Here is a 19596-nt window from a genome sequence, read left to right as displayed (position 1 = left end):
CGGCGCGGCCGCTTCCGCGTCGCTGTCGCGGCGCGCTGGGGCCCCGCGGCTGCCGCGGGCGATGGCGCTGCCGCCACTCCCGTCACTGCCCCTGTCCCTGCCCGCAGCCGCGCTGGCACTGGCGGCCCTCGCCGCCTTCCTCCTCGTCCTGGTGAGAGCCGCGCATGGCGGGCCCGGGGGGCTCCGTGGCGGGGGCGGTGGGCGAGGCCGCTCGATGCCCGCCCCCAGGCGCGGGGCAGGGGCGCTGCCCGGAGTCCCGGCCCTGCCCGGGGGTCCCGCGGTCCCGCAGGCGGCAGGGCCGGCCCGGGCCGGGCGGCAGAAGCCGGCAGGGCTGCGCTTGTGCGGGGGGTTGTGCGGGCAGCGTGTTTCGGCAAGGCGTGGGGTGCCGTACCTGGCAAAGGGCACCAAGACAGAGCATTTCAGCCTTAGAGTACGTGTTGGGAAATGTCCTGGTAACGCCTTCGCGTTAACCATTTGGGAAGTGGCTGTGTGTCTGCCTATCTGAAATGCCCTGCGAGATTAAGAAGATCGACCCCCTGGAAAGCGAAATTCTGCTGCCTGTCCGCAGTGCCACGTATGCATCCTGCCCAGGCAGGTGGCGGAGGCACCGTCCTGGAGGTGTTGAAGGAAAGACTGGACGTGGCACTCAGTGCCGTGGTCTAATTGATACGGTGGTGTTGGGGCATCGGTGATCTCAGAGTTCTTTCTCAACCTAAGTGATTCCGTGTGCCACCAAGTAAAAGCGCTCCAGAACCCAAGTTCTGCCGCTTTTTTTAGCCTTGCATAAAGCAATCAGAGCCTTAGTTTTGCAAGCACATAGGGCTGGCCTGTCGTGAGCCTTGCCATTGATTTCAGTGGCTTGGTGGGGATCAGAGGTGGCGCCTGCTTTTGTGCTCAAGGTTACTTGGGGAAGGAGCTTGGACCACGACTTTGGAGGCACCTGCATGCTTTGCAGTTAAAAACAGCAGCAAGCCAATGATGCTGACAGTGATCACAGTGGGAGTGACCAAACAGCATGAGAGGGTTTTGGTCCTGTGTGAAATTCCACAACAGTGACCCACCTCGTTACTGAAATATACTTAGTTCTGGTAACTGGTAGCGCATTTAACAGATAGGTAAGATTCTAACAGAATGCCTGACAACTTTTTTCATTTCTTCTTCATCACAGATTTGTGTAATCGCTCATGTGACTGCCAAAACAATGCCCCACGAAGATGCTGAGTGCAGAAAAGGATCTGCACCAAATTTACATGATCCTGCTACAAGAGAACTCTCTGTCGTTGTGCCTTCATACAATGAGGAAAACCGGTGTAAGATTTTTCTAGTTTTCAGGAAAAGAAGAAAATCTGTCTGTTGTTACTGTAATAATGCAGAGGTCAGTTGGGTTAGCAGTAGATTCTGGCAGGCCAGATTTTGGGCACAGTTTCCAGAAAACAGTCCAATTACTTTGGATTTCAAAATTAAGGCATAGTGTAACTTGATTTCTACTGCTAAAAATAGCATGGGGCACTTGTAAGAGTCCTCTTAATTTTAATGAACCCCAGAAGAATGGCTGTTCGTTGCCCCTTCAAATGCTGCAAGGCAAGAAGTAGTAAAGTACTTTTTTCATTTATTTGAGAGCTTCCCACTCTTTAAAACGACAACAGCGGCTTCAGACAAGCAGAAAAAGTGATGATCTCACTGGTTTGTGTTTAGTTTGGCCATAGATAGGAGTACCTGATACTGAGTGAAGGCATTTAAATGTGATAGAAATAATCAAACTCTAAAGTGATGTGGCAGTGCACAAGCTGACAGCTTGCTTAAATAGATAAAAGTCAGTGCTGTTTTACAGGCTCAGTCATAAAGAATGTTTTTATCCTTTAATGTTGTGTAGAGAATTACATACTTCAAAATGAAAAGTTGGTTCCTCAGAAAAAATATTTTTATCTTGTCTTTTTATCATGTGTGATTTTCTTCAGTGTTCTTTCTGCATTCAGAAAGGGCAGCACTTAGAGTTCAGCTGCTAAGCTTGGTTACTGAAAGTAGTGTTGTATGAAAGAGTTGATTTGCTTAGCCTTGCTTTGTGGCTGTTTTCAGCTTGCTTTTGCAGCTTTTGGTGTTATAAGCTGCTAACCAGACTTCCTCCACCTTTTCTCTAGTACCACTTATGATGGATGAAGCTTTGGATTATCTAGAAAAAAGACAGGTATTTTCTTTTTGCATTCAAAATTCATTGTTTTTCTGTGTATTATGCATAACAAGTCAGTGATCTAGTCACTTTGTTATGTTAGTGTACATTAAAACAGTAGCACTTGGCCATTTAGAAATAATGCTTCTGTATCTTATCAGTTATTTTTAGATTGAGTGCCAGAAAGGATTTTTAAATTAAGTAAAAATTTAATGTGCTACTGTAGGATGAAATAATCTTGATATGCATGAAATCTGCCCAAGACAGAGCTAAGGATTAACCATGCATTTAACTTTCTAAGCTAAGTCCTGGTTTGTTCCAGCAAGTTTCATAAGCATCTGTTCTTCATTAGGATTTGTTCTTTGAGTAAGAAGCTCATTGTGAAAGTTTGGATTTTGTTTTGTTTGGGCTTTCTTAAAAGTGATGTTTTTCTAAGCTTCCATCTTCTACAGCTAAATTCAGTTTTTCAGGATTTTTCAGTTGTAGATGGTAGCATGACAACCCAGTGTAACGGTATCTGCGTCAAAAATGGCAAAATTCTGTAATTATGTCTTCTTAACAAATTTACTGCATCATATTAGTATCTGTTGGCACCTATGAATGACTTCTAGGGAGAAAAGAATAATGACATTTGAAAGGCCTACTGCCTACTTAACAAATTGCATGAAATTGAAACAAAATGCATTATTTCTGCTTTTATTTTCAAGAAACAAGATCCTTCATTCACTTATGAAGTGATAGTGGTTAATGATGGTAGTAAAGATCAAACTGCAAAGGTAAGAAAAAGTAATGTCTTCCCAAGCAATCAGAGGCATGAATTTTGTTTGGATTTTTGTATATTTGTGGAATACACCAGTGGTCTATATTTATATTTTGGTTGACAGTTGAAGTTCACATTTCTGAATTGCCTCTGTTGTTGCATCGTGGATGGTGCATCTGCAGATGAATACACATACTATTGTTTTGCAAATTCTAGTTTTCTTGATTAGCAACTGTGACAGCCATTTTCCTGCAGCTGAGCTTCTAAGAATTCTAATCCTAACTTCAAGAAATTTCACTTGAAGTACTCTACATGTGCATAGTGATGATGTAAATATGAATTTGAGGAAGCTAAAAAGTCTTTTAAAAGATCTCATTCATACTGTGATTGACAGAACAGGTGACACAGTTCTTTCCCTTTGTGGGATTGTTAATTTAAAAATCCATGTGCCAGTAGCAGTATTTTCAAAATAGTTCTGTTTTCTTCTGCTTTTGATGTATGTCACTGACAAGGAAGGCTAGCCAGCTTGTGGGGTTTTTTTTCTACTGCTTGGAAGATGTTTGAGGTAGACACTGAAATGTATATTGCTTTAAGGATTGCTGGTATATGTTTTTGACTGCTGTGCATTTTTTCTACCATCTCTCTCAACTGAGCATACAAAGTCTGCAGGCCTCTGGACTTAAAAGGACTCAAGACAACCTTTAGAAAAAATTAGAAGAAAACTCAAGCTTTTTCTTCCCCGCATGTACCAAAATGTTCAGATCCTTGCAGTGTGAATGGGGTTTTAGGTCAATATGAATTTTTCTTCAAAACCTCAAATAGCAGCAAGACAAGTGAGAAATAGGTGGCTGTCATAGAAAATTGTATTTCTTTTATGAACTATTGGTGTTAATTGAAAAGGTCTGTAGTAGTATGATATAAATTAAATTAGGATTGAGTTTTTTAGAGGTGGGAGGATGGGAGTTGAGATTGCTTAGGGAAATATCCTGTTCTTATTGAACATTACTTCATTTCTTCAGTCTTCTTGTTTTGACTGTGAACTGTTTTTTATTTTCCCAAACAGACTCCAGCGAACACCGGCAATATATTTGTGCCGACTGAAGTGGTTATAGCTCTGTGCTATTAATTTATTTTCTTTTGAAGGGTGAGCAAATGTACACTTCTCCTTTGGTTCCTGGTTTTGTTTTATGCTCGCTTTTTGTGTATCTGTCAGGTTGCAAAGGAGTACTGCAAGAAATATGGAAGTGACAAAGTGCGAGTGATATCTTTGGAAAAAAATCGAGGGAAAGGGGGAGCAGTCAGGACGGTAATTAATACTTTCATCTCCTTCTCTGTTTGAACTACCTGTGCCAAAGTATGTAGAAGATAGAGCTGTGCTGATTGACATTTTGAATTCAATGCATTAACAAAATGATTAGGAGAAAACTGAGTACAGATTTTGTAAATTAAAGCAAAAATATTTTTCAAAATAAGACTGTTTTAGATCTTGGTAGCAGTGTTGTCTTTCCAGAAAGATCAATAACAAAGACTTTTTTATAATACAAGAATTCAAAGTGGAAAAAACTGCTGGAATCTCATAATCATGTTAGTTCTACTTAGAAATATACTTGCATTTATAAAAGCCAACAAAAAAAAAAATAACCCAAAACTGTTACAGATTAAAGTTAAGCTTATGTAGACAAAATAGAGTCAAATTGGCAAACTTCACTGTCCAGGTCATGGCTGTGGTTTTTAACATGGCTGATAAACAAGAACTCATCCAGCACAGTTTGTTCTATCACCCACACTCGATAGTCAAAACAGCACAATTCATGCTTTCACATAGATATTATCATAAAATGAGCATGTTCTAAATATGAAACATTTAGAAGGAACATTGTATTCCTACGATGTATGACACCTTGCTTTTCTGAAAAAGGGTGATATCATCTATGGATTGTCAGTGATGTGTCTTTATCTGTATTTTCAGCTCTGTCTTTAGTATGTCAGTTTATTTTTTATGAAAAATTAATAACTATTGGAAATTGAGAGAACATAATATTGGAACATATGGAACTGTTATAAGAGATACAAATTTGAAGTTATTCCGAGAGAAGGAGAACAGTTTTCTGTGTGATATACTTTTACAATGCATGATGTAGAGTGGATGTGTGTACAGCTACTTCCTTGACAGGCTTTTCCAGATGCACACATGCTTGGTTGCAACAGTACTTCTGTTGCATGTACTGCTAATTGTTTTCCTGTCTGGACCCCTTCAAAAATTATGAAATATTTCTGACCAAGCATATAGCAAATTAAGCTGTGAAACCTGTGCATCACAAGTGTTTTGCAGTGGTACTATGACTTGAGACTTAGTCTTAAATTAGTTTTGAGAAATAGCTCTTGAATTTTCATGAAACGGTGTTAGGAAAAACTCGTGCTGCATCCTCCTTTCCGCAGTGCATGTGACCAAGAAAAGCCACCCACTGCAGTGGCAATTGCTAATCACTGCTTCTTCATGCTCCCCTCTAGAGCTGACTGTAGCAACTTGTTGCCTTTTAGATTTAGGTTTTCCTGAGAAGGATTGTTAGCCTTTCATGTTCATGCATTGTCTGTCACTGTGGACACTCAGAGTGTGAAGTCTCTAGATGTTAGTACCATATAAATAGGTAAATTACTGTTAGTAGCAGAATATTAAGATGCACCTGCTGTGTGGAATCTGAGAGATATCACTGTTTCGTTACTACATAGGTTTTTGGAGTGTCTTGCACCTAGCTTATGACAAATACTTGATTACAAAGGCGTTGATTTTTGTATTGACTATTTTCATTGCAGGGTGTCTTTAGTTCTCGGGGGAAAACAATCCTTATGGCTGACGCAGATGGAGCTACAAAATTTGCAGATATTGAAAAAGTAGAAGAAGGTCTGAAGAATCTCCAGCCATGGCCTGTGGGTATAAATTCTCATGCTTTTTCTGCAATACACATGCACACTTTAATACACAAGATAGACTTCTATAGCTCTCTTCAAACTTTTTGAGATCTATTTGAAGATCTAGGTGTAAGTCCGAAGATCTAAGTGTAAGGTTAGAAGCCTCAAGAATGGGCTGTCAGAAGGAGCTTTTACTGAGTTCTTACCTCCTTTGCACCATTGTGCCTACTCCAAGGCAGTACAGAATGTTCTATTTGCTGTTTATCCTTCCTGCAAATTGTTTGAAATTGTTCTGTTCTGTATAAATACTATGTGATGCCTACTTAGTTCCTCTTTGTGAACTGTTTTGTTTTTTCATTTTATCTGATGTCATCCTGTATACCTTTAAGGGTGCATCTTAATTCTACCCTCTTTTATATAGGTTTTCTTTTCTCAGGGTCCTTAGTTTAATGACAGTATTTGGAAGAACTTTTATTGTAAACAAAAATTCAAGAACCTGTGGAACAAGAACACCTCTCTGCACAGTCATTCTCTTTTGGGAGCTTGACTTGAAAGAACTGAGGTTTATTTTCTGCTTAAATGCAGACGGGTGAGGTGCTTGTAGCTGGTTTCCCAGAGCGTTAGAAGAGATGTGCAGCCTTACAGACAGAGCTGTGGGACGGGTCACAGCCTGTGAGTGCAAGAGCCACAAGTGCAGGACCCAGCAGGCAGCATGTGACCCTGATGCTCTTCCCTACCAGGGCTGCAGCAGCTGCTGGTTCTCCATACTGGCCTCAAATAGAGTAGATTTGAGAGATTTTATGTGAGAAGTAGTGTGAGAATAGTGTTAAACTTTTTGTTTTGATCATGGTGATTTAATTTGAGATTATATTTTTTGTTGACATCGTGGCATTTTATTTGTTTGAAGATATATCAGTGCAACAAGTGCTTCATTCTGTTATTGCTTCCATCATGCAATATTTAAGGAAAATGTACATTGTAACACTTTGTTCCTAGGAATGCTGCATACTTATCTGTGCTGCTAACATTTGCAATGTGCATAAAGTAAACAATTTAAAGCTAAACAAGACCTGAATAAATGGAGGCAATTTGCATGCACCTTATGCAAATTGTAATAAACTTTAGATTGTCTCTTAATTGTAGAAGACTGATTTAGCATCAAAACCTAGCAGTAGAAGAAGTGCACCTACAGGAAGCTGAAAAGTGTACTGCTTTGAAGTTGGTTTTTTTTTTTTTAATTTTATGGTTCTCAACACAAGATTCCACCAATTCAAATAATAACTATTTAAGAAACAACTCATTAATTTATATTCCTGTACAGGAAGGGATGGCTATTTCCTGTGGTTCTAGAGCTCATCTGGAGAAGGACTCAATAGCAAAGGTTTGTTTCCATTTCCTGCTGTGTGCTAATAACCAAATATTTCCATTATTTGTTTCTGCTCTACAGGTTTTGCAAGTTGATAATCAATATTTTTTAAAGAATGGAAGCTAAAAGTAAGGAGAAGCTTGTCATACATGCAGGATATCCTCCATCATATACAAAGGATGTGTTCTAGATTTTAAGCACTTTGAAGTTATTTCAGTTAGTGTTCCAATTTATGGATTTAATTTTTATAGTTGAGAGTATTTCACAAGCAGAGCTTCTAAACCCTGACAGAATTGGTAGCCAGTAACCAGTAGTGGGGCTCGAAGGGAAGGCAGCTGATGAGTTCATTATTATTGATTTCCTTCCAGTGCCAGAACTTGGCCTGCAGATCTTGAAACCTGTTGAAAATGAGTTAGGGATAATTAGCAGCCAGCTGTTTGAAGAGTACCACTATTCATGGGAAAGTGGTTTTAAGTCTTCTGTATTACTCATAGTAAAATTTTTGAGTTTTGAACACACGGACAGTACTGTTCTATGTGTGACTCCTGTGTAATAAACAGTGATGCAGAGGCACATGGCTTTATCTTGCATCTGATTTTCTGATGTCTTGGCAGATAGTAATTGACAAAGCACAGGCATGGAATGTGTATTGCAACAGACACATTGCTGGGCTCATTTTTTAGCGTCATTGGACATGCTTTTCATGGCGAATGTTCTCAAGAGTAAGCTTTGTTTATACTGATGTTTAGTACTTGAAATTATTCTAAAATATATACACAACTACTGAAATAGTTACAGAAGTTCAAAAGAAGTTACACTGGTAATGTTCAGCCTCTTGTAGATCATTACCAACAACAGTTCTAGTTGTTTAGGAACTGTCTTGAATAAAAAACTAAGAGGGACCTCTGCAAATCCAGACTCCAGCCTCTGGAGTTCATGGCCAAACTTATCTGTATGATTATTATGTCAGGAGCACAAGTGTAACCAATGAATAGGCTGGGTACAAATATCAGGAATATAAAATATATCTGTGAAAGCAAAAGAACAAAAGAGATGACTGTAACATTGCTGGAAATATAAAAGAAAATGTCTTGCACAGCAGCCTTTACTTTAGACCTGGTTTTCACTTAGTCCATTATATACTTCCAAAGAATCAATCAGAAGATAACTATGGCTGTTCCACTAATTATTTGAAATTCAGGTGCAGGTTCCTGCTTTACTTAATAAGGCATAATCCTGAGTGAAAAACTGCTCTGAACTGGGGAGAGGAGAAAAAGGAACTTGGATTTCTCCTATCCTAGACTATACACATGACTGGCAAGTTTTTCCCTAGATCAAAATATTTCTCTTTCAGCCAATATTTTGTTTGTACTGTAACAATTTTTAAGTTCTGTTTTCATTCCGGTGCAAAATACAACCAGTTTACAAACTTTGAAAGCTATCATGAAACAGGATTACTGTCCTGTAAGACTGCTCTCTTCAAACAATTCACTCATCCCTCAAATAAAGCCAGATAACTTCTTGCCTTTTGTCCACAGCGCTCTTACTTCCGAACTCTCCTCATGTATGGGTTCCACTTCCTGGTGTGGTTTCTCTGTGTCAAAGAGATCCGGGACACACAGTGCGGATTTAAGCTTCTTACCAGACAAGCTGCCTTGCAGACTTTCTCAAATCTTCACATAGAACGCTGGTAAATTGTTCTGTTTTTGTTGGTGGTGTTTTTTTATAATTGAACATGGGTTTGAAAAAGTAATTTTAGTGTTGCAGCTACAATGAAGCATGTGATGTCTGTGTAGTGCATCTCAGCCAATTATAGTATTGCCTGCATGGCAACTTTGATTTCTTGTTATGTTAAAGTATCCTGGTAATTGCTAGAAATTCTATGTTCTTATTAAGATACATTGTAGCAAAGTACTTGGGTATTTAATTTTATTCTTTATTTAATTTCTCTTTTCTCCAAAGATGTATGTAACCCTAGGTAGGATAAAAAACTTTGGTTTTGCCTTGTCATAGGACATGGTAATTGATTAGGAAAGAGGAGAGGGGAAAAAGAGGCAAAAAGGCCTCAAACAACTGAAAATCCCAAGAACTCTTCTTTCTCCAGAAGAAATTTCAAACAAACAGTTTTTCATGGTGCTGTAATGCGCTCCCAATTTCTGTGAGTCCTCTTACCTTTTAGAGATATAAGCCATACAAGCAGAGTCAGACAGCAGCTGTTGTTATGATTAGGAAAGTTAAGAGTTATTAATCATATTCAAATCTCCTATCAGTGTTATTTTTTATACATTACAATTCAGTAATGCTTAACCAAAGTATTTTATGTAAAATCAATATCTGATAAGCTGTTTGTAATTGCTGAGGACTGTAAAGTGAAAGCAAATGCTTATTCTTTACTACTTTCTTGCTGAAGTATTTTATGTGAGGAACATTGACAGATATCTTTAATTTCAGAAAACTGAAAATTATGTGGGTTTTTTTTAATTACTTTAGAGCTTCTTTAGTTATAATTTAGCTGCAACAGTTCCCATATGTGAGTTATACAGCCATGACAGCTATTATGGGCCTGAAGCACTATTTTCACACAAATATCATAATTTCTGTAGATTTTCCATACCACAATCCTTGCTAAAAAGGATAGTTTAATTAGGTGTAATCAAACTTCTTCAAACTATTGTCTTCATTCAAGAAAATCTCTCATGGGCTTCTGTTTGCTTGACAGGGAGCAGAACTGCTGAACAATGTTCCTAAACACAAACAGGATTGTGTGCAATCCTACAGTCCTAGCCAATTCCAATGTGTATAGTTTCAGGCTGAGCTCTGACAGCTGTACTGCCCCTCCAGACTGCAGTTGCAAAGGTGGTGTTTGGGCACACGGATCTCGTGTGGAACAGAGAGCCATTGTTGCATTGAACTGAGCAGTCAAGAGTCAGAAAATTGCTTTCTCACCTGAGTGGGTTGCTTATTGCACCAAAGGAGACTGTGCCTGAGCCAGAAGTAGGATTTGTGCTGCTACCTCCAAACCCAGTCTTGATCTATAAAGCTCTGTAAATTTCACATACAGGATTTTTCTAAGTACTAGTAATAAATGGTTAAACTCATATGCAAGGCCCAGAAGTGCACATCTCAAAATTGTCTTATTTAACTTCATTTTATAAATTAAGTATTCCAAGAAGAAAACTGAAAGAAGTAGATGAGGATAATCAGTTTCAGCTGTAAAAATTCAATCCTAAATTTTATTCATTTTTAAAATTAAGGATTTTTTTGTAATAATATTTTTTGGTTATATGAAGTGTTTTCTAGATAAAAACAAGCTTTCTTCTGCCACTTCAATTATCTAGCACCAAAAGAATGAAAGAGTAAAAACAATTGTGCTGTACTCTGTTATCCGGGAATAGAAGCAGTGAAAAAGGAATATTGCTAACATTTTACAGTAATTAGGCCGTTGGTGTGGAACATACAGGCAGATCTTCATGTCTTAATTCATTGAGCCTTGTGTGTGCCACTAGAAGATGAGCCTTCTATTCTTGCTCTTTTATCTACAGTAATCCATAAACTAATCCCTTGTATATTTTATTATTTATCTGAAATGTGCTGGTTAGTGATGAAGAATGCTTGTTTTGTGTGTCAAGAAAAGAGCAACTCAAGTTCTTCCAAGAAATAAGCTCTTCAGATAATTATAAGTCAGAAATTGCCTAAAACAGCTATAGATGTTTTTGGATCTTTTAAAATTTGGTTTACTTCTGTACAAACTGGCAATGTATTTTCTGGTTTCATGCTCATCTCTCAATCAACACTCTTTGTGTTTACCTGCCTTCTTTTTTATATTTATTGGCTAATTTATACTAAATCTGACAGAACAGTAGAGATTTCAAGATCAAAATCTTTGGCAAGGTGTGTGGAAAATTAAACCCTCTTAGAGGAGCAAAACTCAGATTATTGCCACTGCTGAAGAAAAAAACCTCAAAAGTCTCAAAAGTTACTTTTCTGCTCCATAGCTAGTCATTCAGCCTCTGTAACTGGAAGATAGCATGTCAGTGCACAAATCAAGTATTGTCCCTTTCCCAGTTAATACTACAAAGATCTGGAAATAAACTGGGAGATGGGGAGGTATAAGTGTGTGGGGAGAGTGCATATATTCAGGGAAATGATAGTCCTAAGTGAAATGTCAATGTTGTACAAACAGTTAGGATAATTGCAATGGAAATTATATAGGGACATCAAACATTCATCCCATAGCATTAGATTTCTTTGTATGTAATTGTGTAAAATCTGAAATAGCTCAATGCTGGAAACTTCTTTTTAAACAAATCTGATATCTTTCCATTGCATAACATGTGTAAAAAGGAAAATACAAACTGATTAGACATTAGTGCCATAGAGGTTCTGTACATATCATGAATATGGAGACAGAAGAATAAGAAATAGTAGTTGGAATTGTACTTCTGCTGACCTGGAACAATGTGGCTCCAGCTGGCTCACAAAGCAACTTGTTCATACAGAAACCATCAGCAAGGGGTAGCCAAGGAACCACTCTCTTGGTATTGGATAACAGGCTCTGAAATCTGGATTTATTTCCGCTTCTACGTCACTTCACTGGGGCTCCTTGACTTCCAAGGAATTGGACGTTTGATTCTCATTGACTCTTAAAATCCCACAAGTGGGGTGCAGGTCTGTTAGGTACTTGAAGGGGTGTTCAGCTCTGTGTTGTCAGTGCTCAGATGTTCAGGGAATAATGGAGGAGGATGCTGGATTTAATAGGATGAAAGCCATCTGAGTTAAGCACCCTGGTCCTTGAGCCTGCCAAGGGCTCCGCAGCTGCTGTGCTGGAATGTGTGGTGAGCTGCTGAAGGGAATGAACCCCAGGCTTCTGCACAAACTAAATTGTCTGTGCTGTCTGCTCAACCTTAGTCAGGCTTGGATTTGTGGGGGTACTGCAGTGCTAGGTGAAATGCTTATAAAAAACACCTAGAGTAAAATGGATGCATAACATGTTCAGTCATCAAGTTAATACAAAAGTACTATAAAATCAGCTATCTAATAATTCCCACCTGCTTAGACCTTCACTTCTTAATACTTTCCCCATGCTTTTTCCATTCCAGTGCACATTGATGTGAATATCACCTCTTTAATATTAAAAATACTAGAAAACAGACCAGAATTTTTCTTCTTGCTGCACTGAATATGATTTATAGATGCTTACATTTAAGAAATCTTGAAACTGAAGCATACAAGTTAAAATACAGTTTTATTATTATGGCAATAAGGATCACATAACACTTCTTAAAGAGAGACCAAGATATTTCCTAGAATATTTTTTAATCTAACCCTAAATTTTAGAAGGCATTTGAAAATTAATAGATACTACAAAGTGTTTATACATTCGATAGTTGCATCCTAAACTGGCTTTTTTTGGTAAATGTTCTCATTGTCTTTTTTGTTTAACTATCCTTTGGCTGTGTATATATGACTATAAATGAAGCATTCCTGAAATTTACTTTCTAAATAGCAAAGTTTTGACATTAGTTTGAAATTAAAGCAGCCTTTTGAACAGAGAGCATATGCTTTGTGTTTTAGATTCTGAATTTGATTACATAGCTAATCTGTTTTTCAGAAATGGATGGAGCAGATTTTTTAATTTAAAACTTAAAAGAAAATTAAAAGAGATTTTATAAAAACATAACAGAGACAGTTGGAATTAGTCACTTCAGGCTATAAAAGAAGATCTAGTTCTGCATCTACGGTCTTGACCTAAAAGATGTAACTGTTCATGTTAAATTTTAATGCACAGGAGAAATACTGGAAAATTAAATGGTCTCGCTGGCTGAGTTTTCCTATCCTAAATTTGATCATTGATTTCTTCTGACAACAAAAAAAAAAAGATAAATTTTCTTCCAGCCGGAAAATGTCTAACCTTAGGAGAACTAGACATAGCAATTGCAGTCCTACCTTTATGATAAAAGGAGGGGAAATTCAAAATGTAGTTCTAATCCTGGTTTGATGGACGTATTTTTGTGAAGTGGCAATTTATGATGGCATTGTACAAGTCAGCAGATCAATGAAGAGATCAAATTGTTGCTATTACTTTTGTCTATAAAAATTGCCTTGTGCACTGAACAAGGCAGGCTTTTTCACATTTAAAACTGGGAAAGAAACTGGTAAAAAAAATGATTGTCCAGTTTGTCACTAATCTCTAAATATGAGTTGCTATATAAAAGTTACAGAAAAATAAGCATTCATATTGCTGCAGGGATTTTTTTTTCCACTTTTGTGCCCTTGTAGACCAACACAAGCAGTGGAATTAATTGTTTTTTTCCTGGTTTTGTGCATGGCAAGTAGAATTGTTTTTGAGTGTCTAGTCAACGCAAAAATATTTTTGCTGTTTTAACTCTGTCTGTTATGTCTTTTAAAAAGTCCTGCTCTTGGCTGAGGTGTGGACTTTCAAAAGCCCAAGTTCAGCTAGGGCAGTTCTGGCAGTCTAGTCCACTTGGCATCTTGTTTCATGGTTAGACTTCTTTGACCATTTGCTGTTTTCATTGCCTTTAAGAGTTTCTTGGAAAAAACATATCTTGCATGTACAAAGCTCGTAAATTCCAGTTAGAACATTATAGCTGAAGATCTGATTTTCCTTTTTGAAACACATAATACTGGATCAGAAAAATAAAGAGTCCTAGTGCAATTTTAAAATACAGAATAATTTTTAAGGATAGATATTTTATAAGCTCTAGCGTCTTAAGGATTCAGTTTAAAAAGATTGAATTCAATTAAACACCTACCAACTTGGTTTCCAGATGAATTTTAGCCAGCATTGTCTTAAATTGTGACCCAATTAACCAAAATACAACCACATGGAGAATTTTTTCTTTACAATACATGTTTGTGGTAATTAGCAAGTCATGGAGCTACTATTAGAAATAGATGGGGAAATCGTTCACACCATAGATTTTTGGCTATCTAACTCTGGATACTTAGATTGGAATCTATGTGTCCCCCTCCCAAGAGGCAGCAGAATGAAGTACATGGTGTGAATAATATCTTGCTGTTTTCGAGAGCGGTTCTGTCACGGGTTAACTGCTCACAAATGGCCCATGAATTGCACTTACAGCTCATCCATGGGTGTGGCTTTGATCTCCTCTAGTGTAGGCTCTATTTAACACACCCAAGTTTAATCCTGGCTGTGGAGGCTTCTGTATGGTTCTTCTGTATCATCTGGATCTGGGGTCTGCAGTGTGCCTGTAATGCTGTCATTGTATTGAGCACACTGCACTCTGTATTCCCTGACTAACCATTCTGGCTTACTGAAAGGTGGTGGGGAAAAGGAATGAAAAACAATAACCCAATGGTATTCTACTGAAGTCATTCTCCTTTCAGTTTTGAATACTTGTTTTTTTTTTTTTTAATTTCAGGATATGTTCACTGTTACCCAAATGGCAACCTCATGTAACAATATTAGTGTTCAACCTGATTAATTCCTGTGTTTTTAATCTCTTACTTTGAGCCCTGTAGTTCACAGAACTATTTAATGTTCTTGTTCTGTGATGTATGTGCTGACATTCCAGTAATCAGTTGTCCACAGGAATTACTGCAAATAACTATTAGTTCACTAGGCTAATAGTTTATGTAATACTTTTAGAGCAGCTCATGCAGTCTAATTCATCAGACAATTATTCTGCGTCTCTTAAGATTTTTAGTCATTTAAGTAAGTATTACAAAATTAGATTTAGTCTTAATACACATGATTCATAAACATTCAAAGGTGAATACATTGGGGTTTTGGCTTACAAATGTAAAATGTCAGCAAAAAATTAAATACTGCCTCTTCAGTAGAAGAGACCATGGAGTGATTAATAAAATAATATTCAACCCTCATGTAAAGACAGCAGTGAAATGACAGGGCTGCTTGGAGCAGATTTAGTTCACTGAGGTAAAAAAATAATTTATTCTTCTAACTTTTTTGGTGACAGTGAGAAGGCCTGTGTCCTAATCAAAATCGGAGTTGCAAAGCAGCTCTAAATTCCCTGTACACAATAGCTGTAGCTTCTATAGATAACATCTGTCTGTGCTGCCTTTGCTTGTTTTAGTGCTGTCCCGTGTGGAAGCAGTGGCTCTCCTGTCCTGTACACAGAGATCATGAGTCCAGGTCTGTGCCTGTGATTCCACCAGCAAGGCAGCCTGGTGGAATCCAGTGCTGTGGTCTGCACTGCAGGGGGAACCTACCTGTGTGTGTCAGACCTACGTGCACATTTCAGAGTGGACTGCTGCTGTTGTTGCATTTATTAATAGTTTTACAGAAATGCACCTCTTGAAAGGAGAAGGTGGCTTGGAGTAGAAGGAAGTAACATCTGAACTTGGCAAACAACCTGCTAAAGTGTGTCTTCTGCCTGCTCTTGATCCCTTTGTCCCTTTCCATCTTTTCTCTAGTGTTAAATGGAATTACCAAAGACGTGAATTCAAGCAACTCTTTAAGCACGAATGAATAATTTTGGGGGTCTTTTATTGCATACATTTCCTCCAGTGGCAAAATATTTTCTTTCACTTTGAAAGAAAACTGTCTTTGATTCAGCAACGAGAATTTAAGGCAAATTATCAGAATCTTCTTAATTGTGATTTGTGTTCTACCCTGTCAGTAGTAGCTACTGGCAGTTTCATATGCTGATTTCTAAACAGGCATTAAAAGCTGCCAAACTACTTGTTGCTTATCAAAAGTCTGGTGTTTCAGAGCCAGAAGGCCTACTTGAGACTGCATTTACAGGAATGAAACACAGACAATTCTCTGTGCAGACAGCTGAGAGGATTAAGGTGCATTCTGGACAAAGTGAATAGGAAGGAGCACTTGACACAGCAGGATCACTGCCCCAATTAATTTTGCCGTACAACCTGCAAAAAATCGAGCCAAAAAAACCCCCACGTCTCTCTCAAGAGGGTTTTTGTATTGTGCATTAAGTGGTCACTAAACTGTTGTTTGGATTCGGTTGTGCATGGTAACATAAATAATTTTTCACTTCTGTGCTGCTGCCTTGAGTTCCTTGACTGAGAAAATAAAAGGAGCACCCATCAGATCAGCATAAAGCCACAGCAGGTAGATGTCCTCTGATGAAACTACTAGAGATGTGGAGTGACACTGTGCATTTGACTGCTTGGTCTTCATGGTCTTCAAAAACATTTAAATTGTGATTGTGACAGAAGGAAAAGCAAGAAGTGGACTGAACACAGATTGATCTATACCTTCAAATACAGAACACAGTGAAGTATTGTTATTGTTGTCTGTATTTTGGCTATGTTGTGAGATGTTTAGTCAAGAAAATTAATTTCCCATCCATGTGTATCTGACCCATGGAGCATTGGTATCAACTGCATAACTGAACAGTCATTTAATTAACATTTCCACTGTCTTTCATCTGGGAGTATGTGTGATTATATTTGGTATTTCCTGTTCTTCTTCAGGGCATTTGATGTGGAACTTCTTTATATAGCCCAGCGCTTGAAAATACCTATAGCAGAAGTTGCTGTCAACTGGACTGAAATAGAAGGTGGGGAGATAGTTCATGTTCTTACAAAATTCCTGACGTGTCAATCCAGAATAATAGATCCAAGGTTATTGCCCTATTTACCTGGTTTTGATAGCACACAGTCTTCTTTCCATACTGAATTTTGTGTCCTTGCCAGCCTATTGCTATGGCTTGGTACAGAAAGTGTATGTGAAGGGGTAACATGGCAGAGAAACTGCAGTCCCACTGGAGACAAAAGTAAGAAATTACAATTCTAGGACAAAACACTGTTTTGGCATGTCTTCTTGCTGTAATGTGTCAATAAATCAGTGCAATTTCAAAACACTGTGCAGGGAGTCTGACCATCACCACTTACTGATTAAATTCCATTTCACTGTATCTTGCCTTACAAAATTCTCAGCTACTAAGGCTTCCTCTAGAGTACCATGTCTTCTTAAAATGTGATATTGTTTCAGACCTGTAGGGAGGTCTCTGCCACTAAGTTACTGAGAAGTATAGCTCCATGCATATTTCTTCAGTGCAGAACCAGCTTAAGAGGTTCTGCTTGCTTTGGCTCACTTCTCCCACATCAAATGTGGTTCCTCTATTTTTTTGCCCTTTTCATGTTTTTTATCTTTTTTAAAATCTCTTCAACACAACCCCTGGACAACAGAAATTGTAATGAACTGTAGTAATGATGAAAGGTGCAAGTAGAGAATGTCCTGAGCCAGCTTTACTAGGAATGTTTCCTTTCAGTGCAGTTCCATGTGAATGTTTCCTTTCAGTGCAGTTCCATGTGTTCCTTCCAACACAGATATTAACAGAGATGGTGGAAGGCTTGGTTTTGTAGTGTGGGTTCCTTGCCTTGCCTCAAGATAGGTACCTTCGTATTACTGTTGTAAGACAAGCTGGTGATCCTCCTCTCCAAAGCTGCTGGATAAATAATTTGCTTAGCTATTGGTGCTCAGGTTCCCATTTACTTGAACAAAGCCTTGTCATGGGGAGCAGTGCACATCTTGTCACATACATGGAATTGCTGTGCTGCTTGCAAACTAGAGTGTCTCACCTATGGCATAATGTAATACTATAAAGCAATTGCTTTCAAAATACGTATTTTTTATTAATGTTAAGATCTAGGTTGTGGGGCTGAGTATGCTTAGAATGCAGGGTTCGTGACTGCGTAAATGTGAGTCTTGCCAGTGCTGATTTTTTTCCTAACAATGTCATTCTGATTTTCTTCTTCATTAATCACAGGTTCTAAGTTAGTTCCCTTTTGGAGCTGGCTGCAGATGGGCAGGGATCTTCTTTTTATACGACTGCGATATATGACTGGTGCCTGGAAGCTTGAAGCAAAAAAATGTAATTAGGTTATTTACATTTTCCAAATATATTATTATGCTTAATGGAACACAAGAACAGTTTCAATCAAGTGAAGTGGTGGTGAAAGCTGAGGTAATTCTTCATTGCTCCTCTGTATGTTTCATTTTTCCAGCATGTATGTGTTTTATAAGATTGTCAGTGGAGAATTTCTACATTTTGAGAAAAGAAAGCATTTCCAAAAAGATTTTCTTACGTGGTAATCAGGTTTTTATTTTATTAAATAGCAGCTTTAACATTTCTTATAAATTCATTCAAATAAATATATCTGCTTTTGTCTCATCATCCATCTGGAATCTCCTTATAAAAAGAGGCACTCTGTTCGACATTGTGCAATGTTCTGTTGTGAATGACCACAGCCATTTGTTTCTGTTATATCTGGAAATGTTAGGACATATTGTAACTTGGAATTATCATTCATGGTTCATGCTGATGCATGTTTAGATTCAATGTTATGGGAAACATTAATGGATTTTACTGAATTCTAGCAGTAATGTTCATAAAGTTGTTCTCAGGACTTCCATTAGTCCCTTGACATTCCAAATGTTTTTGTCTGAAGCTGAAATAGTTTTCCTGAGATCCAACTGCAGATCTTTTCCAGACTGTAGAAGGTCCAAGAGAAAGCACATTTAATTTAAAAATGTCTTTTATAAATGTGTTTTGCTCATATGTACTTAGTAGTGCATGCTCAAGGCTAGGAGTCCTTGACATCTACAGATCTGTAGTGAAAAGGGTATGGAAAGCTCAGAGCATGCGAAAGTGAGACCCAGTGTACACTAGGGACCTGTGCATTAGTAATGCCAGTCTGATGTTGTCATGCTTCAAATGAGATCAGAGGCAGAGGGAGGGTCTTGACTCTTTCATACTAATGTCACACTGCATTACAGTACAGTAACAGTTTCATTTGTGCTTTCAAAGTAGCTGTGAATTGCCAACAATCTAAGCCAATCTGTCTTCCTGAAACTTGTACAAATTTGAAGAGCTTTAAAAAATGAATAGTATGGTTGTACTTTCACATATAAATTCACTGGTGATTTTTCTTACTCTTTCTGTAATACTGACTTGGGTTTTGCCTTTGTTAGGGTTACCTCAGTTTTCTATAAAGTGCTGGAATAAATTCTCAAAAAATATATTCAGTTTGACTTCACAGGCTTTGTTCTCTTACCTTGTCCAGATACATGTCTGTCACTTCTGCAGAATCAATCACCACTTCTCATTGTCCTTACTAGAATAAAATACCAGCTCCTCAGGACACCTGCTACAGTGTGGATTCACAGAATCAGAGAATATTTTGAGTTGGAAGGGACCTATAATGGTTGCTTCTATAGGTGCATTCCTTTGCAGTGGGAATAAGAGCTGAACTGGAATAAAGGAGCCAACTGGGATGGAAGGAGAATGGGGAGAAATAGAAAAGGAGCATGATCTGGGGCTGAGGTTGAAAGCTAGAGTGAAATGGAAGATTTACTTTGGCTGAGAAAGATGGTTGGCTTGGCCTTCTGTCATTCGTGTAGCAGTCAGAAGTCTTCGGGGT

General features: G+C 38.2%; 1 protein-coding gene across 2 annotated transcripts; it reads left to right on the top strand.

Annotated features, from left to right (window-relative positions):
• The first annotated feature begins 16 nt into the window (after positions 1–16).
• Positions 17–18352, top strand: ALG5 (ALG5 dolichyl-phosphate beta-glucosyltransferase). 2 transcript variants are annotated; one of them, XM_005482453.4, is made up of 10 exons: positions 17–151; positions 1169–1310; positions 2139–2185; positions 2875–2943; positions 4141–4233; positions 5742–5855; positions 7159–7218; positions 8742–8893; positions 16645–16730; positions 17943–18352. In XM_005482453.4, exons 1-10 carry the CDS (start codon positions 62–64, stop codon positions 18053–18055), a joined length of 966 nt encoding a protein of 321 aa, XP_005482510.1. In that variant the 5' UTR covers positions 17–61; the 3' UTR covers positions 18056–18352. The 2 variants fall into 2 exon arrangements, with proteins under 2 accessions (XP_005482510.1, XP_074391461.1); XM_074535360.1 differs by lacking the exon at positions 2875–2943.
• Positions 18353–19596: the final 1244 nt, after the last annotated feature.

Source organism: Zonotrichia albicollis, chromosome 2 (assembly GCF_047830755.1).
Source record: "Zonotrichia albicollis isolate bZonAlb1 chromosome 2, bZonAlb1.hap1, whole genome shotgun sequence".
NCBI classification, from domain to species: Eukaryota; Metazoa; Chordata; class Aves; order Passeriformes; family Passerellidae; genus Zonotrichia; species Zonotrichia albicollis.
This window is presented reverse-complemented; position numbering and strand designations above follow the sequence as displayed.

Bases quoted from the DNA above. Each gene is read 5' to 3' on its own strand.
- ALG5 (XM_005482453.4), top strand. From the start codon at position 62: ATGGCGCTGCCGCCACTCCCGTCACTGCCCCTGTCCCTGCCCGCAGCC. The intron at 5,856-7,158 runs GTGGGTATAAAT...ATTCCTGTACAG, and splicing joins AGAATCTCCAGCCATGGCCT to GAAGGGATGGCTATTTCCTG. The intron at 16,731-17,942 runs GTGGGGAGATAG...CATTAATCACAG, and splicing joins CAACTGGACTGAAATAGAAG to GTTCTAAGTTAGTTCCCTTT.